This window comes from Lithobates pipiens, unplaced genomic scaffold, assembly GCF_037356315.1.
Source record: "Lithobates pipiens isolate NorthernLeopardFrog02 unplaced genomic scaffold, aLitPip1_a1.2 Scaffold_1, whole genome shotgun sequence".
NCBI lineage: Eukaryota > Metazoa > Chordata > Amphibia > Anura > Ranidae > Lithobates > Lithobates pipiens.
Window position 1 is genome coordinate 112,142,651 of NW_027507685.1, and position 25,510 is coordinate 112,168,160.

Sequence of the window (25,510 nt, forward strand, 5' to 3'; positions counted from 1 at the left end):
TCTCCTGGATGTATATAGTTAGGGTTGCTGCAACAGCATCCCCCCCCCCCCCCCCCCCAATATTCAATGCAGGTCCTCTGCAAATTTGGCAGGCAAAAAATACTGACAATGTGTAAGGGTGTGAGCAGTTGCAGCACCCCCAATACTCAATCCATGTCCGCCGTCAAAGTGTGCCAGCCTTGCAATGCTCAGTCGGGGTAAGCCGTTTCCGCAACCCCAATACTCAAAGCATGTCCTCCGTCAAGGTTTTTTTGCATACCAAATTTGCAATGTGTAACCGGGTGTGAGCTGCTGCAGCAACCCCAATACTCAATGCATGTCCCTCCGTCAAAGTGTGCCATTGGTAGCATGAAAAACAAAACAAAAACAACCTTGCAATGTTCAGTTGGTGTGAGCTTTTACAGCAACCTCAATACTCAATGCATGTACTCTGTGGAGGAGTTTTTTTTTTTTTAAATCACATAAAACGTGTGTAGTCGGAGGTCAGCTGTCTCCCCAACCCCCGATACACAAAGCATCTCCATTAATGTATTTGGGTGTCCTCCAAAGTATACCAATTGGTGCCACAAAAAAAGCCAAGGGGGGTGGTGTAGCCTTGGGGGGGGGGGGGGGGGGGGGGGGGGGTCGGTCAGTTGCACTTGCATCATGTAATCAGCCACGTCTCCGGCCCCGGAATGCGCCAATTGCAGCGTGCCAGTCAGTTACGTAACCCTTCATGATATCCCATTATAATAAAATAAAAAATAAAAAAAAAGAAGGAGCATAAGTCAGATGTGCAGCACATGTCCTGACTCGGCGGTTGTGCTCAGGCAGGCATAGAGGAAACCCTTCCACAAACAGGATTTACAACAGGGTGTGTTTTTTTTTTAAGTGCAGAGGAGTGAACAAGCATATGCATGCGCTTCTGGTGTAGCACTCCAAAAACCAAAATAGCGTGAAAAGAGCGAATACAAAATAAAAGCAAGCCAAAGGATAGGGGGGTGCCATGCCTCACCTGTCTTCAAGGGGTCCTATTGGCTGGGAGTTAAACATAAAAAGGGTTAAATGTGGTGGTGGGTGATCTCAAAGAAAAATCTGTGGGGGGGGGTGGGGGGGTTGTGGTGGTATTGTGAAAAGACAGGAATGTCTGCTTTTATGGACACAGTGGAAGGAATGGGGAACACAGGACAGCCTCTGGTTATATGGGCCTGTGTCCAAAGGCACAGACTGGAAGGTGTGAACGTTCAATGTGTATCGATGGGAGGACTTGGTGTGGGAGGTTTGTCATTTGCATAAAAAAGGGTTTCATGTGCGAGCCACATGCACATAAAAAAAACTTCACATTAAACTGCACTGAGCAACTGTGTATGACCGGAAGGAAAAAAAAAAAAAAAAAAAAAGAAGAAGTGTACTTCTCTGCAGTACAAGCACATTTTCCTTTTTTTACGTTCATAAAAAGTACAGAAAAATTGTGTTTGAAAAATGACGCAAAACAACCCACCGGGCCTAAAAACAGAGCATGTGTGCAAGTGTAGAAGGGCCTCAGACAGCTTTAACTCAAAGCACTCCCATCTGACTGATCTGGCCCCCGCCCACCATGGCTTTAGACAGGAGCAAAATGCGTCAGAGGCCGTAGTTTGTTGCATAGAGCTGTCTCAGGCCCTTCTACACATGCTCTGGGTCATGACTAGGAGTGTGGCGTTAAACAAAAAATAAAATAAAAACACAAAGGATCCCGTCATTGTTGGATAAGCGCATTCACATGCCGGCAACACCCAATCTTGGAGGGACCGGAGCTCCTAACTTCCAGTAGAAAGCCGGCAACACTGCACTGAAAAACCAGGGCTGTCCACACTGGAAGCGTTGTCAGATTACTACAGGAAATTGGAGTTTGGTCGATTTTTGGGAGGATCAGATTTTTCTGTACCTGCAGCCTTTTTAAAGCATAAAAACATAGGGAAGCATGCATGTATTGCAGAGATTTATTGCCTAGACTACACTTTAAATAAAGGAGCAAGTGTTCTGACTGCACACGCTGAAGGAAACCGCATAGAAGTCCATTCAACTCCCTAATGCCTGAAGGGCTACAAAGGCCTGGCATACTATAAGACTCAACCAAGGAAGTCCTTGGTGGAGGAGCCCCTCCAAGCAGGCTCTCAGGCTTCAGCAAGAGCAACGATGATACGCAGAGCGTAGGAACCCGCATTGACCAGGCTTTAGCCATATCAGTAAGGGGCTTCTGCACTTTGGATATCATCATGCTTTGCCTTGTCGTACTGAGTAGCACCCAACGTATCCCAAGACTGAAACATAACTTCGGACTTCTGTCTGCTCCATGAGACAAGTTGATGCAAATGCTAAGGCAGTGCTGCAGAGGCACAACACAAGATGTAGAAAATATTGTGTACTTATAACCTAATTGGTGTTAGCAAGACACGGTTGACTAGCTTTGTGCCTGCTAGTAAATCAAGCCTATCCTCATGGTGATATACATGGCCCTAAACCAGTTCCTTACATCACTTAGCAATGACTATTCAGAGGAACCTAAAGGGAAATCTCATTAGCAATGCTGGCGTAGGCAGCGGTCTAGGTCACCAGGTGCCAACATCTGAGCCAAGGCGTCATGGCAACCTTCACTGGGTACCAAGCTGCATGTTATACATTGCTTCTCAAAGAAAATTGTGGAACAGTTACAAGTGAAAAATTCCTAGAAAACCACCTAAAACCCATTGCTGACCACCGTCAGTAACTAAGATGTTCGGTGCAGAAAACCAGCAGGGATGTTGCGTCAAAGTAAAACTGTGGGTCATGACAGTCCTGTGTGGCTTCAGCGATGGCTCCTGACAAAATTTTGAACTAGTGGTTGCCTTTTGCTTGGTTTTAGAACCGCTGGCGTCTAGACATCCTTCGCTCCATTACTCTACAGCCAATGGTCAGCAGGCAGTGAGACCCAACGGCAATCCCTGACACCTTTAGCTCCATCACATTGTAACCAATGGGCAGCAGGTGACGAGACAGTCACTGGTGCCCAGACACTTTAGCTCCATCACAATGTAAACCAATGGGCAGGCAGTGCGACCCAACGGCCGGTCCTGGACACCTTCAGCTCCATCACTTTATATCCAATGGGCAGCAGATGGTGAGACCCAACAGCTGGTGCACCAACTTTAGCACTATAACATATCCAATGGATAGCAGGTGGTGAGATGCAGCTGCTGGCGCCCAGACACCTTTAGCGCCATCAGATTACAACCAATGTGCAGCAGATGGTAAGACCCAATGGCTGGTGCACCAACAACCTTCAGCACCATGACTGATCGCATTGGGCAGCAGGTGATGGGACGCAGCCGCTGGTGCCCAAACACCTTTAGCACCATCAGATTACAGCCAATGGGCAGCAGACGAGACTCAACGGCCCGTGCACAGACACCTTTAGCAGCGACTGGTGCCCAAACACGTATAGCGTCATAACATTACAACCAATGGGCAGCAGATGGTGAGACCCAGAAGCTTATGCCCAGACTGTTACATCTATCACATTACAACCAATGGGCAGCGCATGGCGAGATGAAGCTTCTGGTGCCCATATATCTTTAGAACCATCATATATGTAAAGAACAGCAAGCGGTGAGATGCATCCATTGGTTCCCATTAGCTCCACCACATTACAACCAATAGGCAGCAGGTGTGCGATGCAGTGACTGTTGCCCAGACACCTTTAGCTTCATAGCATTACAAACATTGGGCAGCAGATGGTGAAACCCAGCAGATGGTGCCCAGACATCTTTAGCTCCATCACTTAATAACCAAATGGGCAGCAGGTGTCGAGACCCAGCAGCTGGTGCCCAGACACCTTTACCTCCATCATATATAAACCAATGGGCAGCAGGTGTCGAGACCCAGCAGCTGGTGCCCAGATACCTTTACCTCCATCATATATTTTAACCAATGGGCAGCAGGTGTCGAGACCCAGCAGCTGGTGCCCAGACACCTTTACCTCCATCATATATTATAACCAATGGGCAGCAGGTGGTGAGACCCAGCAGCTGGTGCCCAGACACCTTTAGCTCCATCACATAACAATGGGCAGCACATGGCGAGACACAGCCTAATGGAAGGGGTGTGCAATTAAGTGCATATGCGTACACAGGTAGTATGCGTGGCGTGCACCGGTTACATGAGTGGTTGGAGTCGTTGCCAGCACCATGGCTCAGGGTGGGTTTCGCCTGGGCAGGATAACCTTCGCTCTACCCGGAAGATACTCAAGTTGATCAGTTCCAACATGTCGGAGTCCAGGTAAGCCCGCCACTAGCCTAAGACGGCACCACTGTGCTCATGAAACCAGTGAACCTGGAGGTTGCCAAGCTCATTCCCACCCCCCTCTCCCTCTTCATAAGTGGTACTGATCACCAGCTTGCCAAACAAATTCACAATCATCTATACTACCTGCATGATCGAGGTCCCCCCACCCCCCTACAAGACACATTGCGGTAGACAGAAATCCATGCCGCCTCTCCTCGGTCAAGTAAGGGTTGACTGCCACAGGGTGCAAAGTGCAGACAAGAGCAGATTCAATCCGCCCCTCCCCCTGGACAATAAAAGGGAGCAGAACATTGGGGGGGGGGCGGGGGACTATATAAAAAATACCTAACGTAGGGAAAATTTTAGTCTTATTGCTCCGTCTCCCAGAGTCCCTTATGCAGAGTGACCTTTGGCCTGTGCTCCAGGTGCCGGATCGACCATTCGCCCCCCGGGTTCTGGGAGCAAGGTGAAGTCGCCGTTCCTCCTTTTCTCAGACCTTGTAGTAAATGTTCGCGGGGCTTTGAGGTGGCATTTCCTGAACAATGTACACCGGGTGCCCGTAGTCCCCGCTCACCTTCTCATAGTGCGGGCAGTAATTGTTCTCTGTAGTCCGCAGCGGGATGATGATGTCACTGGGCTCGGAGCCTGCATTCCCGCTGCACTTGGGACTGGCCAACGTGCTGAGCGACAGGGCGGCTGCCCTCTGCTGCGTGTGCTTGCGGTGCCGCTTGCGGATCTTGATGAGCAGGACGATCAGGAAGATGATGATGAGGATGAAGATGACACATCCGGCCCCAATGGCGGCAAACACAGCGATCTTGGAGCTGAAGAAGCCGTCGACCCCTCCGCCAGAGGGCGGGTCGGACTGATTCACAGTATCTGAAACAAAGAAATTTTTATTAAAAAGGAAACTAATAAAATCTTCTCATTTTCGTTACAATTTATTAAGACCCAGTGAGGTCATCACTGGGCCTCTGTGCTTCTCTATGCAGTGCAGGTAGCTCATGGCTGATGGGAAGGGGCCAACAAGGTGCTGTACATAGTTTCCCGAAACCACCACAGCACCCTCAAGAGCTCTTCGGAGCCATGTAAATATCAAAATACCTTGATGGGTAGGTATTCTGGAGACGTGGGTGTTCCTAGGACAGACTTAGAGCTACAGGTAAAACTATTTGGTGGGGGACTCAAAAAAAAAAAAAACACGACACTAAGCAAAAAATAGGAACATTGTAGTCCACAATGAATGCGTCTGCTGAAGCAAGTCTTACCTGACTTGCCAGGGTCCCCCGCCGCCTCCTTATCGTTCCAGGGGCCCGGTGTTGCCAGCTTTCCAGTATTGTCATCTCTAGGTCGGCTGGTAGAGACGTGATCTGGTGCGTTGGGGTCTAGACAGGAAAAAAACTACTTTAGATTTAGCAAACCTCGGACAGAATTCAATCTCCAAAACACGGGCAGCCACCATCTATCCACAACATGGATGGTAGCTTTTCCAACTTTAAGAACCCCCGTCTCCCCCCCCCCCCTTACTCAAGAGAAAGGCCCCCCCGTCTCTCCCCCCACCCCTTTAAAGAGGAAGGCCCCCCCGTCTCTCCCCCCACCCCTTACTCAAGAGGAAGGCCCCCCCGTCTCTCCCCCCACCCCTTACTCAAGAGGAAGGCCCCCCCCGTCTCTCCCCACCCCTTACTCAAGAGGAAGGCCCCCCGTCTCTCCCCACCCCTTACTCAAGAGGAAGGCCCCCCCGTCTCTCCCCCCACCCCTTACTCAAGAGGAAGGCCCCCGTCTCTCTCCCCACCCCTTACTCAAGAGGAAGGCCCCCCTGTCTCTCCCCACCCCTTGCTCAAGAGGAAGGCCCCCCGTCCTCTCCCCACCCCTTACTCAAGAGGAAGGCCCCGTTTCACCCCCCCCTTACTCAAGAGGGAAGGCCCCGTCTCTCGCGCCCCCCCCCCCCCTTACTCAAGAGGAAGGCCCTGTCTTGCTCTCTAGGGTTCCAACCTGCATTGTGAAAAGAAAAAGCCAAACTTCTCCAGGAGCTCCTACAGTTTCTTTCAAGACTGAAGCAAGAAGTCCTTCACTCACAAATTGTAGGGTTTTAATACATTTGTGCAGAAATGGTAAAGCCCCTTAGAGGCATTTATGGTTTACCAGCTCCTTCCAATGGGTGGGAAAATGTTGCTCAGGTATGAAGTGCAGGAACCTACACAGGGGTTAGCCAACCTCAACACTCTAGCTTGTAAAACTACAAATCCACCCATGCCTGTCTGCTTTTCAAAATCTCATGGAATTTGTAGTTTCACCACATCTGGGAGGACGGAGGTTGCCTTTCCCCTGACCTAAGGCCTACCTGCAGCAGCCAACTGAAATGTCCCATCTTGCCCCAATCTCAGGCCCTTCTGATAGCAAGTGTGGAGCATTTTCCTGACAGTGGCCACCCCTTTCTACCTTCACACTCCTATTGGCCAGAAAGGTTGCCCATTCTACCGATGGGCAAATCGTAACATGGAAGGTTGGGGCTTAGCGGGAAGTTCCTTCGGCCATGAGAAGTTTGAGACTGGACCCCCTTTCCTCCCCGGTTTTGGGGAGCGAGCGCCCCTTCCTCCCATAACAGGGTTTTACTAGGACTGTTTAAAGACACCTTCATAGGCATGCCAAAACTCCCATTCCCCACCGTCCAGATCTGTGGGCCGCATAATCTGGTAAGCATCAACTTTACCATTAGGGCAGAGCTCCGTAACCTCTATCCCATGTGGCAGTACCTGAGCATAGCAGATGGCGGTTTAGGCACAAAGTGCTGCATTTTTTGGGGCCCCTTCAGCAGAGGGATGCAACTAAAAAGGCAAGGAAAACTTTGGCATTAGATTGGCTAGATATTGGCTCTCCTTGACATGTCCCCACACCAGTCAGAACAGCATAATTTCCGACAACTAATGTGAACCTTTCAAAAATAATTTGAAGGTCTACAACTTTCTGTAGGCAAGGGATGACCGCGTTGGGTGTCTCAGGACTATTTGGCTCCCAGGATCTCATTGGGAGGTTAGCCAGAAGAAGTCCGTGACATTACTTATGGTTGGGCCTTCAATTCTCATGACAGTAATATTACAAGTCCTTCTTACAGCTAAAAAACATGAACTAGTTTAAAATGGTTCCTTTTCTCTTACATAGAAAATGGACACGTTGAAAAAAGTTGCTTGCAAATCACGTACCTTGCCCAACCTTCATGATGATTTTCATGGACCGTGTCTGGCACACGCCTCCTTCTCGGTTCTCCAGGCCTGCCCAAGACCCATTGGATGTAGCTGTAAAATAAAAAAAATTAAAAAGAATTGGACATGAAGCAAAGGCAACAATATGACAACTTTTAAAGCTCAATTTTACTTTGTATTGTCTGAATGCAGCCCGCCCCACACATGTGATGCTGAACCTCCATAAATTTAGAGAGCTGAAATCCAATGAAAGAAAGACGATGAGGTCAGGGACAACCAAACTGGGGAAGAAAGGGGTCCTCCAGCCAGGAAATGACTCTGCAGCTTCTAATGCACATTGTAAGAAGCTCAAAGTGTGCAGAGAAACCAGAGGTACGCACACACAGGTTGGACTTGGACGTGTCTCTATTCAACCTCACCTACTATATATATGTAGCGGAAGCCATGAGAAAAATATGAGCTCTTCCAACAACCACCAGTCCAAAGTTTTACCACAGACTCCGACATAAGCTGAACATGGTAAAGTCATTTCAAAAAGTTACCTTTCAATCTTTAAAATCTGCAGCCTTATTAAAATTAAAACACCTGGCGGCCCTTCCTCTGAAGGTTGTGGTCCAGGCTCTCTAGGGTGCCAACACTGTCCTCCGCCAATTGTGCTCCTGTGTCATCACCCTATAACAGGGGTCTTGAAACTTTCTAAACAAAGGGCCGGTTTACTGTTCTTCAGACATGGGGTCTGACTATGGCCATTGGGAGTACAAAATGTCCCAACGCCAGTGGGAGGAATGGTGCCCCATCGGTGGTGTTATTGGGAGAAATTGAGCCCCATCACTGGTGTCATTGGCCCCATTGCTGGCATCTATAGGAACTGCGCCCCATTACTGAAGCTATTGGTAGGAATTGTGCCCTCCATTGGTGTCGGTGAATAAAATAGCACCCCAAGGCCAGGGAAAAAAAAAGGAAGCAAAGAGCCGCAGTTTGGAGCCCACTGTTCCAATATGGGATTCCTAAAGGATACTACAAGAGACTGTCAGCACACATTATATAGGCATGGTCCACTGTTGTCACCATCAGAAAACAGAAATGCCATGCAGCCATCACAGGAGTGCCTGCAAAAAGGCTGCAGGAGATCAGCCGCACTGAGATGGAACAAGGATGAAACCCTGGCAACTAAACTAGGATTGTTTATGACATGGTGTACAGGATAAGCTTGATGTCCTTCAGGTCGGGTTTACATCGAGCACGTGTTGCGTCTCTCAATCACACTGCCATTTTTTTGTTTCACTCCAACACTGCGCTGACTAGCATTTGATACAATAATCATCACAGAATGCAGCCAAAAGTGAAAGACGAATGACTCCACCAGCAATTATAATTATCTGCCAGACTCCAGTACAGATGTTGGGGCTTGTCAATGGATTAGGAGGAGGAAGGAAAAAAAAAAAAAAAAATAAATAAAAATCTCTCCAGAATGGGACCATCCCTCCGTGCCTGCAGGCCTGGGAAGAGCACAGAGTCAGGAGAAGACGCTCGTTCACATCAAACGATATATTAAAGCGAGTGTCTAAGCCACCCCGACAATAAAGCTGGCTATTTATCCAGATTTATCCTGTGGTGGATCCCATCCCGCGTGGTCTTTAGGTGCATTCCCAGCAGAACTTTGGGCCAAGCTAACAAAGTACCATTGTCGGAGCAGGTCTTCACTGCAGTTTCTGAAGGCTTTAAATGAAGGGTGAAACCCATGATTGATGGTGGCTGGTGGATTTTGGATTAGACAGGAATGCCAAGCCACTCCTCCAGCATAATATTCCTCATCCGAAAAGCCAGCAGAAAATACTTCAAAAAGTGAAGCTTTATCCCTCCAGGTAAACATGAGGTTCCAGGCGAGGCTTCATGTTGAGTGTCCAAAACAAATCTTCACCCCCCATCTACCATCCCCAGTGAGGCCCCACTGCAAGAACCTCTACCATCCCCAGTGAGGCCCCACTGCAAGAACCTCTACGACCCCCAGTGAGGCCCCACTGCAAGAACCTCTACGACCCCCAGTGAGGCCCCACTGCAAGAACCTCTACGAGGCCCAGTGAGGCCCCACTGCAAGAACCTCTACGAGGCCCAGTGAGGCCCCACTGCAAGAACCTCTACGAGGCCCAGTGAGGCCCCACTGCAAGAACCTCTACGAGGCCCAGTGAGGCCCCACTGCAAGAACCTCTACGAGGCCCAGTGAGGCCCCACTGCAAGAACCTCTACGAGGCCCAGTGAGGCCCCACTGCAAGAACCTCTACGAGGCCCAGTGAGGCCCCACTGCAAGAACCTCTACGACCCCCAGTGATGCCCCACTGCAAGAACCTCTACGACCCCCAGTGATGCCCAAGTTGTTTGCCACCCCCCCAAAACAAAAAACTACCATAATTGCCATTACAAGAACCTCTGACTCCATTGATGCTCATTACAAGAAGATCCACCACTTTGCCCTTTAAAAAAAAAAAAAAAAAAAAAAAAGCTGTGTGCGTCAGAAGGCCTGGGAAGAAACTGGCATAGTGTCCATGGCTCAAAAGCTGATGGCATGCTCAAAACCACCTGGAAGTGTTCACATATGGGAAGGTTTCCATCACTTTCAAGTTTTTCTAGGACCCATTTCTTCGAACATCAAGGTGCATTGACCAGGCCCCTTCACTGCATGTGTTTGTACATTGAGGCACACTGTGTTAAGCAAACCATACTGCAATGTAAATGGGTCTCAATAAGAATCATCCTTTATGTGCAAGTTTTTTTCCCCCTAAATAGCCATTACATTTCAAAATGACTGCCATTATCTGAACAATCTTGGCCATGGATGTTACATTCTAGACTGGCTTCAAGAATATTTATGACCAGAAGCACAAAAATGAATTTGTCAAAATCTTTTTAAAAAATTCTGAAAATGCCGCAAAGCGTTTTTAAACTCCGACAAGGTATCCAAATGCAAAAAAATAAATAAATTTGGAGGTGATTTTAGTACAGTTTGGAAGCAGCAAGTAAAAAAATAAAGCCATTTGTTTCGGTTCCATAAATTTGTGTATTTTCACTCCAGGATGACCGACATGGGAGTAGGCTTCCTGCAGAAGCCCTTCTAGAGAAGGTGGTTTAACGCTTCACTGGATGTCCAACTGGAGAGCACAGTATATGCTCACACAAGTGGCGTTACAAGGCCCTTCCGGCCACACATGCACCACTGAACTCGCACCAACAGCTACCGAAGCCCTCAAAACGAGGGGGGTTATATGCACCTGGTAACAGCAAGCATGCTCCAAAGTGCCCCTTTTATGTGTGTGCCTTAAATAATCTGGACCAGACCTCTCCACATGACTCGTCCAAAATACACACAGTCCCTTATGCAACTACACAAACATCACACACCAACATAAAAAAAAAAAAAAAAAAAAAGAAGTTATGCACATTTGGACCAACGACAGAAATAGACCAAGTGGTCCATCAAGCTTGGGAAGAGATTTCAAGTCAACAATTTATAGCACCATTCTTTATTGGGTCCATCTGGTCAACCTTTACATAAAAGACCTTTCACCATCTAACTAAAGATCTATATAGTGGAATCAGGACCTCCTTCCTCCTGCTGGTGATCCCTCTAGTGATATAAAGATCTGTATAAAGGAATCAGGACCTCATGCCAGTGATCCCTCTAGTGATATAAGAGGTCTATAAAGTGGAATCAGGACCTCCTTCCTCCTGCTGGTGACCACTCCAATTATAAAGCTCTATATAGAGGAACCAGGACTTTCTTCCTCCTACTGGTGACCCTTCTAGGAATTTAAAAATCTAGAGGATTCGGGACCTCATTCCTCCTGCCGGAGATACCTCTAGTACAGGGGTCTCCAAACTTTGGAAACAAAACCAGGGAGAGTTCACTGTCCTTTAGACTTTTGGGGGACTGGACAGTGGCCAGCAGGAATAGGTGTTTATTTTAGGCATTAGTGGGAGTAAACAGTGTCCTATTTTTGGTAATGGGGGGGGGGGGGGGGGTGATCCATTGTTGGAGTCAGTGGGCAGAATAGCATCTCCCATTAGTGAGATGAATAGTGCACCAAGGGCCAGATAAAGGAAAGCAAAAAGGGCCACATATGGCCCTCGGGCAACAGTTGAGACCACTGCTCTAGCGATATAAAGATCGGTATTAGAGGAATCAGGACCTCCTTCCCACTGGTGACCCCTCTAGTGATAGAGATATCTATCTATCTATCTATCTATCAGGACCTCCTTCCTCGCACCGGAGACACCTCTAGTGATGTGCCCAACAATTCTACATGCTTATTTTGTACTTGCCTAAAATGGTTTCCTACTGTAGTTCTGGCCAAAACCCCTCCTCACATATTACACAAAGTAATTATTTTTCATTTAGAAATAAGTGCTCGTGTACCAGGACAAGAAATTGTGGGGTGCACTTTTGAGTGACAGAGCTATGCTTGTACTGCAGTAATGGAACAGCCTGTGCAACTTTGCCTTGCTAGCCACATGCGATTGCAATAAACACTATGACCGGTGGAATGGGACAGCTGGGAGTACCTAGCCATATTGTAGGTCAACTTTTTTTTGTCTGGTGTGGCAGTGAAAGCAGACAGCAGTTCAGCAAGAATGAAGTCCAACAAGGGTTAATGGTAGCGTCTCCTCCCAATCTCTGCAGGATTCCCCCCACACAGGAAATTAAACCTCTCTCCCAGTCTGGGAAGGGGGATCATGGGGTTTGGAGAAAGAAAAGAAAATGAAAAAAAGCCTCGGAAAGGCTTGAGGCAAAAAAACAGTAAGGCTGTGGAACAGGGATTATTAGTGGCAAGAACAAAATAAGGGAAAAAAAAAGACCCCCACAAAATACTTCTGTTTTCATTTCATAGACCAGTGCTGCCATGTGCAGCCGAAACACACATTCCTACTTACCAAGAGCCAGAACCTGAAGGGGTCAATTATGGAACACGTCAGCAAGAAGTAGGGCCTTTACCCATTGGAACGCCACTTCTCTAACCTGCTTTTGGAAAGGGCGTGCGCTGATTCTAAGGGCAACCACTCCAAAATTTATTTATACACACACATTTTTGTGAACATGACAAAACCACTCAGACTTGTGATGAATTTTGAGATATCAAAATAAAAGGCCATATACATATATACACACACACTAAAACCCCAAACTATATATTTGTAGTGTTGGAAACTGAAGATCCCTTCATTACACCTACATTATATACAGTGTCTTGAAAAAGTATTAATAGCCCCTTTAAATTTTCCACATTCTCAAGTTACAACCAAAAATGTAAACATTTTATTGGGATTTTACGTGATAGACCAACACAAAGGGGCACAATTGTGAAGTGGAAGGGAAAAAAAAAATAAAAAATTATAAATGGTTTTCAAACATTTTACAAATAAATGAGAAGCGTTTGTATTCAGCCCCCTTTACTCCGATACACCCCACCCAACTAAAATGGAATGGAACCAATTGCCTTCAGTAGTCACCTAATTAGTGAAGAGTCCACCTGTGTGCCATTTATTCTCAGCATTAAAAAACAGCTGTTCTGTGAAGCCCTCAGGAGGCCTTGCTAAAGAACCTTAGTGAACAAATGGCACCATGAAGGCCAACGAGTACACCAGACAGGTCAGGGATAAAGTTGAAGTATAAAGCAGGGTTAGGTTAAAAAAAAATAAAAAAAAAAAAATAGCCCAAGCTTTGAACATCTCACGGAGCTCCGTTCAATCCATCATCGAAAATTCAAGTTAGACTTACTGGTAACTTGTTTTCCAGTAGACATTCAGGACAGCCACCCGAGAGAGCATGGCTCCACCTGCCAAAGGAAAGACCTCCATTAAAACTTTTTAAGGGAAGTCTCCACGCAGCTTCCTCAGTTGTCTGTAGAGACTCTCCAACCCCTGCTGTAATACACAAGTGACAGTTATAGTATTACAGCAATTAACATACAAAACAAGGCAGGTTAATGCTGTCCTGAAAGTCTACTGGAAAAGTTACCGGTAAGTCCAACTTGAATTTTCCAAAACAACTTTCAGGACAGCCACCCGAAAGGATTACCGAGACGTACTCCATTCAGGGCGGGACAACAGCCTGTAAGACTTTCCTTCCAAAAGCCTGATACCCAGCCGTCATGAGATCTAATCTATAATGGCGGGCAAACGTCGTCAGACTTGACCAGGTAGCAGCCTTTACATATCTGTTCAGGGGTGGCGCTAGTTTTCTCTGCCCAACTCGCCGCTGTAGCCCTTGTGGAATGAGCCCAGACTCTTCTGGCCCACACAGGAATAGGCTTCCGAAATTGCCATCCGGCTATGGTCCCTTTGGAAGCTTGCTTTCCCTTTTTACTACTGGAAAATAAAATAAAGAGTGCATCCGTATGTCTAAAGTCTTTAGTGGCTTCAAAAAAAAAAAAAAAAAAAAAATAGAACTGCTCTGTTAACATCCAAGGTATGAAATTCCTTTTCTTTCCTACCCGATGGATTAGAGCGGAACGTAGGGAGAATTATCTCCTGGGATCGATTTTGAAATGCCACCTTGGGCAAAAAATATTAGGGTCTGTTTTAAGGACTATCCTGTCCGGAAAAACGAAAAAGAATAGCTCCCTGATTGACAATGCCTGCAACTCACTGACTGAGCTGAAGTAATGGCTACAAAAAAAAAAAAAAAAAAAAAAAAAGTTTAATGGAATCCATCTTAGAGAGGCTGAAACAATAGGCTTGAATGGATCCTTGGTCAGGGCCTGTAAAAAAAAAAAAAAAAAAAAAAAAAAAAAAAAAAAAAAGCACCTGGGCATTTTCCTGAGTGGCAAAGAGATCTACCTCTGGCTGACCCCATCTTTACCCAGTCTGAAGACCTCCGGATTCAACTGCCACTCTGCCTCTAGGACCTGGTTCCTGCTTTTTCGTTTAGGGACCCCTTTAGGTGGATCACTGACAAGGATAGAGTAAACTGCTCTGCCCACACCAGGATACGTTTTGCTAGATCCTGAAGTGCCCTGCTTCTGGTTCCTCCCTGTCTGTTCAAGTATGCTACAACCGTGGCATTGTCTGATAAGACTTGGAAGTGTTGCTTCTGAACAATGCCTGAGAGGGCCAGCATTGCCTTCTCTACTGCCTTCAGTTCCCTCCAATTTGAGGACTTCTCCGCCTCTGCTGTGGACCATGAGCCCTGGACCCAATGGGTGTCCATGTGAGCCCCCCAACCCCAGGCAACGGTTGTCAGCCACACCTGGACCGGGAAGGACCACAACAGGCCTTTCCGAAAGTACCTCTTGATTTCTCCACCACCACAGACCTCTTTACTGAGGTGGGGATCCTTACCAGATCATCCAGAGAACTCTGCTGACGATCCCAGACCTTCAATAAGAAAGCCTGAAGAGGCCTGAAGTGATACCTTGCTCACTGGACCGCTGGGATGGAGGAAGTCAAAGTTCCCAAAACTGACATAACCTTCCTGATGGACAGGGACCGATTGGATTGTAGCTGGGCTATCCCCTGTACCAGCTTCTTTTCTTCTGGCAGGAAGATTTTTTTGGTCTAGAGAGCAGATTCGAAACCACAGGAATGTTACTTCCTGAGCGGGTACTAGATTTGACACTTGCAGATTTATAATCCACCCTAACTCTTAGGTGGACGCAGGCTCTGTCCAGATCCTTCCGCAAAGCCTCCCTGGTCTGTGCGAAAAAAAACAGATCATCCAGATAGGCAATCCCCGAGATTCCCTCCAGGTGGAGGGGAGTTAAAGCTTCTGCTATAATTTTGAACACCCTTGGGGACGATGACAGACCGAATGGGAGGGCTCTGAACTGAAGGTGAACAACCTCAAGTATCTCTGCGACCCGACCCAAATCGGGACATGGAGATACGCATCCTGCAAGTCTATGGATGCCATAAAGCACCCCAGAGTCCATCTGAAACCTCTCGTAAACGCACAGACTTGTTTAGATCCTTGAGGTTCAGGATGACTCTGAACTTTTCTGAAAGCTTTCGGACCAGGAACACATGGGAGTAAAATCCCTGACCCAGTTCCCCTGTTGGGACCAGCACAGAGACCCCCTGAAACATCAGGTCCTGAATTAGGGACTTCATAGCGAGGGCCTTGACTGGATCTCTGGGAACGTTCATAAACAAGAGCCTTTGAGAGGGAAGCTCCGTAAACTCGATTTTGTAACCGTGAGAAACCATGCCCAAAATAAACTGATTCTGGGTAATGGCCCTCCACTGAGGGAGAAACTCCTGGAGTCTCCCTCCCACCTTGACTAGTGAGTCATTGTGGCTTGGTGGCGGGCGCTGGAGGATTGAGAAGAACTCCCCTTTGCCTTTGGGCTTCTGCGCCGCCAAAGGCTTCCTCCTGTTTTGCGTCCTATCCTCAGTCTGTCCCCTGGGAGCCCGTGTCTGCGCCGGTTTTCCCTTTACCGGAAAGGACTTTGTCCTATCTGCCGTTCGGTCCAGGATGGATTCTAATTCTGAGCCAAACAATAAATCCCCTGCAAAAGGAATGCTACACAGCCTATTTTTCGAGGCCGCATCCCCTGGCCAGGTTTTCAGCCACAAAGCCCCTCCAACAGTTAGGGCGGCTGACCTGGCTGTCATGTGGACAGACTCCACCGAGGCATCAGAACTGTATGCAATTGCTGCAGAAAGAAGCAAAGGAATCCAAAAACTCCTGCTTAGGGGAATCAGCTAAAATGTGAGACTTTAACTGGTTAACCCACTGATGCAGATTTCTTGCCACACAGGTTGTTGCCATGGCCAGCTTCAAATTCATCATCCCCCCGACTGCCAGAAGTAGATCCTTCTTATCCATGGGATCCTTTAATGTGCCCATATCTTCGAAGGCTAGATCTGTCAATTGAGACCTGAGAGAAGGCCGAGTCTAGCTTTGTGACTTTTTTCCAAACTAGGTTTGGGTTATCTTCAAAGGGAAAACTCCTCCTGTTTGCTCTGGAAAAAAAAAAAAAAGAAAAAAAAAGTGGTTTCTTCTCAGGCTCCAACCACGCACCGGAAAGGTGCAAGATCCGGAATCTCCTAGCCCCACATACTTGCGATCATGTAGGGAGAGCTCCTTTTCTTCAATACCTAAAGTGGCATATATCACTTTAAGGAGGCCTCCTACCTCTTCCAATGACAACTTGTACTTGGAAGCTGCTTCTGGGTCTTCCTCTTCTGAGTCAGACTCTAAAGGCAGTGAAAAAGAATCCTGTGGAGGTGTCCTGAGACAATGAAGTCAGGGCTCTGCAGGACACACAAGCTCCTCCACACCAAACCAGTCCCACCATGTCTTTATGAAGCTGGCCTTGTACACAGGGGCACAGTCAAGCTGGAACAGAAAAAAGGGTCTTCAAAGGATTACCACAAGGTTTGAAGTGATTTGGGACTATCATACCTATGCAAGCTTGTTGGACATTCCATTTCAAAACCATGACCATCAATATGGAACTAGCCAAACTGTGGCTATACGTCTTCACTCTTCTGGGAAGGCTTTCCACTAGATCATGGAGGAAGTCTGTGGGAGTGTGTCCCTTTGTGAGGTCAGGTACTGAGGTTTGAGAAGACCTGGCTCACAGTTAGCATTCCAAGCAGGACCCTTCACACCTGAACTCAATCATACAGAGAGTAGTCCACATAAAATGGTCAGCTATATAGTGTACTCCTGCAAGGTTTGGAGTTCACATTTATAAAGTATAAGAAAGAGTAGAAGGCCGTTAGATTAAAGAGACGATGTTAGGACAAATTCATCTCAACAGTGTCTCCAAATAGATAACAAGTGTGTTTTTTCTGCTGTTTGGATGACATTTTAAGTATTGGAAATAAAAGACATTCTGAGGTCCCGGTGTTTCGTTGAATAGTTAATCAAGCTGGCAAAACTGAACTTTAAAAGGGTTTGCAGAAAACCAAACAGGAAGCCCAGAGCCCAGATCTGTTTATACAGTTGGTATATCTCATTGTCAGGCCTGGCATTTTCACAGCCTACCAGTCTTGTGCTCCCGGTTTGATGGACACACAGCAGGTCTCTGCTCTACACAAGTTTAAACAAGAGTCCCAAATATGGAAGAGCGAAACCCCGTATGGAATGAGAGCCATTCGTCTCCCTCCACAGAAAAAAAAAACGCACAATGTGAGGTCTGCAGAGAGGGAGAAAGGGGTCACGCAACCGGAGAATGGTTGGAGGCATTATGAATAGTGGCAATTCTGCACACAGCAGCTGGAAAATCATAAAGAAACCCAAAATACAAGACTGCAACATTTTTCATAGCAGTTGGTTGTATAAAAAGCTGTAAAACTATACGACTTTGTACGCAGTTCAGCTTTAATAAGGGTGGTAGATGCCAAACGGCCAAATACTCAGTTGAAGATTCATTTGGAAGCCACTTTGCTGAATGATTTTTCTGTTCAGCCAGTCCTGAGATTTACACAGGCCAGTCACAGTGACATTCTGGTTGCCACCCCACTCTGAGCCTGTGATGGGATTGGAAAGTGAAGGAGCAAAACTGAAGAGCCTTCACGCTGATCTTTCCTCCTAACAGCATGCTCCTCACCAGTATATTTTCATGTGGAAGATTGCATTGGCTCCTAGTGTTGCCTTTGCCTGAGCTCTGCTTAATATGGGATAAAAAAAAAAAAAAAAAAGGGGGGGGGGGGGGGGGGGGAGAGAAAGGAGGGGGTCATAGTCAGATTTTTTACACAAGATGCGTTTACAAATACATTTTTTCTCTTGGGTGCCCATATTTAATGGTTCCTTCCTCTGACCTCCACTAAAGGACTGAGCAGTAAGGAGGAATTGCCAACCATCGTGGGGTACCCATGGCATTGACACCTCACCAAGTCAACTTCTCCCTTCCAACTGCAGCCTAGGAATGGCGTGGCATTGGGTTAGCATGGAAAGTAGCGTGCCGCTAAACCCACATTAAAAAAAAAAAAAAAATAATCGATAAATGGTGCATCACATGCGGTTCATAGTCACTATAAAAGATTCCTTTTATGTATTCTGGTTGACCCTGCTGTCCTCTACCTCTTTCTTCTGTTCATGTCCCCAATTCAGCTGAAGATTTTGCAGCTGTGGTGGCAGCTCTACACATGCTCAGCTGTCAGCAAGTTGCTATATGCTGAGCATTTCCTCCACACCACATCTGAGCACTCTGCCCATGTGACACACGTGGGCATATAAAAACAGTAGTTGGATGGACTTTAGTTTTAAAGTTGAAGTTAATCATGGGTTAACTGCTTTTTAAACCTAGGGGTATGGTGAATAGGGCAATATACTTAACCTCTTCATCACTCATGCAGGCTTCCACCTTGCCATAGAACCAGTCCACCAAAACCTATTGGATGTCATGTACAATGCAGGACCAGCAGCCCTGCATTGCAAACAAGGATGCCAAGAGCACGTCCACAACCGATGAGTGTTGGCTGCCGTGGGAGCAAAGAGTAAGGCAAGTATATCATGCCAACATTTCTAAAGAAAAACAAGCAGTCAAATCCAACCTCATAGTGGGTTCCCGTCCACACTGCCAAGGGTTACATTTATCCAGTTATGAAGGAACCCACTGCAAGGGTGAAGGGTTTCTCAGCATTCAAAAAGGAACCCAATGCAAGGGTAAAGGGTTTCTCAGCATTAAAGGAGCACAATAGAGCAACTCTTCTAAACTGTAGAAGTCCGGAGACATTCGGCAATCATGTTTGGAGCAGATTTCGATCCAGATAGTAAATAGAATGTTTACTTTACCGGAGATGTGGTCTAGTAGTAAAAAACAGAGGCAAGAGGCTGTCCATCTACATTGCTTCCTGAGCAAACACAGCAAAGGCCGCTTCAAGCAGACCTTCATTTCACAGGGCCTTACACTTCTATCAGATGCCGATCACAGCTGTGCGCACCGGTGGACAGACACAGATAAGGGTTTGGATTCCGTCAAGGTAAGAGCTGCTACACATCAGGCTCCAAAGAGTAGAAAAAAAAAAAAAAAAAAAAAAAAAAAATTCTAAAAACAAGGCTGCAGACGGAAACAGATGTGCGTATCGGGCCATCCGTGTTTTATAAAAACCAATTACTTTGGGATAAAGATAATGATCACCATGCATTTTCTACACGTGGGACAGAAAGTACACGGGATGAGAGTTGGAGACATTTGAGTTTTTTCAGCAAAATCAAAAATTTGAGGCCTTTTAATTTGGAACAGAAAGTCATGTTACAAAAGCCAAGACATGGAGAGAGAAAAAAAAAAAAAAAAAAACACACATGGGACAACTATTAGTTGGATGCCCTAGCTCTAATGCAACCTCTCAACCAGAGAGCCTTCAGGAAGTAGCTTGGGTTCCTTAAGGGGTATGTATAGCCAAAACTTTAAAGTTTTGGATGGAGAAGGTGGTTTAGGACCCAGTTACGTCTTATTGTGGTCCGTGTTCTTGCTGGGAGGATTCAGCCCGTTTGTCCTGGTGGCCATTATAACCAAAACAGAAAGTGACAGGAAATCCTAAAATGTGATCCTTGTCAAAAAAAAAAAAAAAAAAAAAAAAAACACAAAATTAAGTGAATCTTCCACTGTGGATACAGATTTCAGTGAAATGGTTCAAGAGAAATTCCTCCCACTTGAGATTTTTCCACTTCCTTTCCTCTTTCCCTCAACCAGGTCACCACCAACCTAATGGTAGGCCTCTTGCCCCCACCAAACCACATAGTAACCCCCTCCCCCAAAAATGTAATTTGTCAAATCACCAATGTTCAGGTGGCCCCTTTCCCCACCAGCCATCAAAGTAAAAGGTGGCCTCCTCTCCTCACTGGCCACCAGTGTAAAGGTAGCCCCTTTCCCCTCTAATGGCTGCCAATGTAAAAAGGTGGCTCCTTTCTTCCAATAAGGTGCCAACATAACTAGTCAGTCACTTTAATGACTGACTATCTAGGCCCCACGGGCTGTACAACCTTTGAGTCTTTGCCGCTATGTTCAGTTAAGTCAGTGTAGGCAGATTGCATTTCAGTAATGTGGGTTGGGGTGTGATTGCAAGGGGCCGTGCTAAGGCTATCACCTACATAGAACAATGGGGGACACTTTTTTGCCCCGTATCTTTTGGTCCCATTGAGTGTTTGCCCATCCTGCAGCTCAAATGTGGGCCCCACCAAATGTCTGAGTTTAAATGAAGCTGCTACACGTCTATTTCACTTTGTTTTTAAGATCACTACGGGGAAAATTCATTTTTAAAATCTCTCAAAGTCCAAAAAATGAGGAGGACCCCATGGCTCCATTCAGCAGAGGAAAAAATACAGTGTGGCTCTGTTAGGAAGCATGTGTGGTCCAGACTTGCTCCACTCACACCCTCCGGGCCCAGATGAGAGCGTCCCACACAGCACACAGGCTAAAGATCAGCCCGAGTACGGTTCAGAGACGAAAGACGAGGCCCTAGGCATGGGCACAAAGGAATGGAAGAAAATAGACACGCAGGGATCTGTACACACCTAATGGAGCTGCAGAAAAGAGGAGGACAGAAGACAAACAAAGCGTGCAGAGATGTGATCTAAATGAACCCCCGATACCCAAAGGATCTGCAGAATGTTTTCCTGATTTGCTGGACACCTCCGCCTGGCAGCTGAGGACAGAACGCTTCCAGATGTGCACTGCTGCGAGAGATCTCCCCCATGCACACTCACAGCCGCTAGCCAGCCGGTGCCAGGGGCGAAGGCTGAAGAAATAAAAATGACAAAGAAATACCAAGAGAGAAGAAAAGGGGGGGGGGGGGGGCACAGGCCCATCTGGAAAGAAAGTGATTTTTTTTTATAGAGAAAGAAAAGAAAAAAAACAAAAAAAAAAAAAAAAAACAACACACACACACACCAGCAGGAAGTAGGAAGACCACATTTGATGACAGCCAAGGGGCTTTTTCCTCCACAGCACTGTAAATACAGGAGGACCCCCCCCCCCCAGACGTTCCAGAGCCAGAACCGGAGAACATAAGAAAAACACCCTTGGCGCTGCCATTTCACGCTTTGCGAGCCCCTGGATCCCTGCGGTGAGGCTGGCACAGCTGGGTCAATGAGCATGCTTCCCCCTACTGCAAGTAAAAGTTGTCTTCTCGCTCCGTCTGGCCCAAATCAAATGCGGTTTCCGGAACCAGGGGACAGCCTGTCACATGTGAGCACATCAGGCAGGCTTGGTGGAAAGGGAGGCCAGCAACCTCCTGAAATCTTTTTTTTTTTTTAAAGTCTTTCCACCGGAGGAGTGAGGACAGAAACAAAACTTTCCAGCACTCAGAGGGGTTTTCACTGGCACCATGAGAAACAGGCTGAGAACATACAAACAGTGCCAGCGGTCCATTTATAGCCATACTTAGTCCATGCCAGCACTTGTCCCACAGTTGTCTGGATATAATCATATTCTACAGCCACGATGAAGGCATCGCCGAACAGAGAAAAAAACTCCAGTTATACTCTACTGCGGTTGAGGGATTTAAAGCTGAACTACAGGCAGATATAAAATGATGCAAATAAAAGCAGCTCTGTAATTAAAAATTAAAACAATAGAATTTATTAAGTGCAAGCACCTGGATTTGACCTGGTATCGGCTGTAATTCCAAGCACATCAGCACAGACTGGAAGCCAGTAAGGTGTGGTGCTCACAAATTAACATGTTGATAGGAGCAGAGAGTGGAGGGTTGACCTCTGCCGCTTTTTCATGGTTTAATTAACAGGCTGGAGGTGGATAGGGTGGAGGGGCAACTACCTGTTAATCAGGTTACTGGAGGAAAGTGAAGGGCCACAGACACAACCCTCATAAGGCTACAGTAGGCAGCTGTTTTGGAGGAGGGGAGTTCACCTTCTTTTGACCAATGTTTGACTTTGGGCATCTCTAGTGAAGGGTACAGTTGGTTTGATACTCCATCACACAAAGACATTGTAGACAATTGTGCTCCTTCAACCTTGTGGTAACAGTTTGGTGAAGACCCCTTTCTGTTCCAGCACGACTGTGCCCCTGTGTACAAAGCCAGCTCCATAAAGACATGGTTTGACCAGTTTGGCGTGGAAGAACTTGTGTGTCCTATACAGAGCTCCGACCTCAACCCTACTTTTGAAAGACCTTTGGTATAAGGTCTTTTCATCCAATATCAGTACCTGCCCTTAACCCCTACAGAACACCTTTGGTGGAAAGCCTTCTCAGAAGAGTGAAGGCTTTCATAGCCAACTCTATATCAATGGCTATGGGGGGGCTCACGCAACTCCATATCAATGGCCATGGTTTTGGAACGGGACAACTACCTAATAAATGGCCATGGTTCTGTAACAGAATGTCCAGCCAGCTACTATAGTGCGATGTCAGGTGTCCACAGGCCTTCGGCCTTCTAGTGTATATGTACGACCCCAACAGAACACGTTAAATGAAACAGACGGGACATGATTCATATACTTCAACGTGTACCTTCAAAGCACTAACTGCAAACATTTCAGCAATTACAAAACATGAAACACATCGCTGCTTGGCTTAGATAGTACACACAAATGAGGTTTTTGAACGAAATCCACCTTTCATATAGTTCCCACAGTCTAAGCAATACAAATCATTACTACTGCAAGAGGAGGGGGAAGAGTTTACATTTATTGCAGTGCCCTGGGCTGCAATAAACCTTACCATGACCCTAAACTGCAGAAACCCTTCTACTTAACAGGCCATGAGCCCCGCTAAGGGGAATACTTGAGATGTACTCCACACTGCTGCGTGAGCACATTTCACACAAGACTGGTGAGAAACATAGGCACTTTAATTATACTGAAGGACCCAACACTGAACAGAATTCAGGTCTCATTTACATTTTCTACACGAAATCTCTACTGAGACAACTTTCTTTAACTTGTTTTTTATATTTGAGAAGGACTAATTAGATCTATAGAGGTCTTCTACTGCTAAAAATGCAATGAAATAAGGCATTTACATATGCACAGCTAGCTTGACCTTGGACATAATTCAGTTGTACTAGTCAACTGACAACACCAAATGTTTTAAAAAGTACAGTTTAAAAAAAAAAACTTAAACACGTGTTCGTACATGACCATTACATCCACTACATGACCAAAGGTATGAGGGCTTCCCTCCAACTGGGTTCAGGTGTCTCCGGTGAAGGGTCCTGGTAATAATGCCATTATACAAAGACATTGTAGACAATTGTGCTCTTCCAACCTTGTAATAACAGTTTAGGGCACAGTCATGGTTGAACAGTAAAGGGTCTTCAGAGTACAAAGCCAGCTCCATAAAGACATGGTTTGACCAGTTTGGAGTGGAGGAACTAGTGTCCTTCACAGAGCTCTGATCTCAACTCTACTGAACAGCCTTGGGATGAATTGGAAAGCAGATTGTGAGCCTGGTCTGATGCCCAACTTGGAGGCAGGTTGTCTCCATCAGAACCTGAACTCACAAATGAGCCAGCTCCATAAAGACCTGGTTTAACCAGTTTGGAGTGGAGGAACTCGAGTGTCCTTCACAGAGACTTGACCTCAACCCAACTTTTGAAAGGCCTTTGGAATCTTCTCATCCGGCATCAGTACCTGGCCTTAACCCTATAGAACATCTTTGGGATGAGTTATTCTCATCACAAAAAAGGTGTTCAGTAGATTTGAGGTCATGGAAGAACTTGAGTGTCCTGCACAGAGCCCTAACCTCAATCCTACGGAACACCTTTGGGATGAATTGGAACCCCAATTGTGAGCAAGGTCGTCTCAACACCAGGACATGACCTCACAAACGCTTTTGGCTGAATGGACACAAATTTCCAAAGACGCATTCAAAATATTGCTGGAAACCTTCCCAGAAAAGTGGTACCATGTATTTAAAAAAAGTTTGACCAGTTTGATGTGGAGGAAGTTGAAATGGCACAGAGCATTGGCCTCAATCCTACTGAACACATTTGGGATGAACTGGAATGCCGATGGTGAGCCTAGTGTCTTCCAATCTGACATTAGTACCTGACCTCACAAATGGGTACAAAAATACCCACAAACGCCTTCCAAAACCTTGTGGCCTTCCCAGACTGGAGGAGGTTAAAAGCTTAAAAAAAAAAAAAAAAAAAAAAAAAAAAGAAGAGGAGAGCAACTCAATGGACGGTCCAACAATCTCATATGGGTGCAATGGTCAAATGGCGATAGAGGATTAGAGTTGCATTATTTAGGCTCATTATAGGCCCAACAGCTAAAGCCAAGGTTCTTTCTGCATCAAGGGGGAGGTTTTTTTGGAGGGTAGCAGAACAATGTAAATATTTTTAGACTTGGTAAAGTCTTTCCAATATAAAAAAAGGAGGCAGTTCCAAAAGATAAAAGCCAGGGGCAATTACAAGTACGGATGGCCAGGGTCACAGCACCTTACAATACTACTATAGAGTTGATATTTGGTGGTAAAATTAGGGTTCCGGCATGCAGCAGTGTTATATGTCCTGGATCCAGGTGACGCCAGGACCTTGGTTTAATCCTGGGACAGCCCCAGAGTATCTAGGCAGTTGAGGAGTCTCTTAATGGCCTGGTCAGTAGAGGGTTTTCTCCTTCAGTCACCATGGCAAACAGGAAATGTTGAGCCCAGTTTTATGTATAGTTGGACATTTTGTTGAGCGAGCATGGAAAGTACGAAGGAGTTATCCTATACCCTGCGCTTTTAATGGCTGGTGTACCGTTCTAGCCTTCATAATTAAATATACAACATACCAGATGACCTGTCAGAAATTCAGCGTCTCCTTACTTCCTGCGATGGGCTGGCAATGCTGTACCTCAAATCTTAAAGCGGAGCTCCACTCTAAAGTGGAGCTTCCGCTCATTGGAACCCTCCCCCCTCCGGCGCCACAATTGGCACCTTTCAAGGGAGAGGGGGGTGCAGGTACCTGTACAGTACAGGTATCAGCACCCACTTCCGGCATAGATATCTGCAGAATCTACGCCCCTTTCCGAAGGTCCCCCGCTGTCTGCTGGGAAACACACGGATCCCAGAGACAGCGGGGACCATCCTTATTGCGCAGCGCAACTCGCGCATGCGCAGTAGGGAACCGGGAAATGAAGC

At 46.5% G+C, this 25,510-nt stretch overlaps 1 protein-coding gene across 1 annotated transcript in view; it reads right to left on the bottom strand.

Annotated features, from left to right (window-relative positions):
* Window positions 1–46: 46 nt before the first annotated feature.
* EFNB1 (ephrin B1) overlaps window positions 47–25,510 on the bottom strand; it is an 81,519-nt gene continuing 56,055 nt past the window's right edge. Inside the window, exons 3-5 of the mRNA XM_077473966.1 lie at window positions 7,482–7,574; window positions 5,550–5,666; window positions 47–5,160 (exon numbers count right to left, since the gene is read on the bottom strand). Coding sequence (XP_077330092.1) covers window positions 4,772–5,160; window positions 5,550–5,666; window positions 7,482–7,574 — 599 coding nt within the window. The 3' untranslated portion in view covers window positions 47–4,771. The remainder of the gene's footprint in view (window positions 5,161–5,549; window positions 5,667–7,481; window positions 7,575–25,510) is intronic.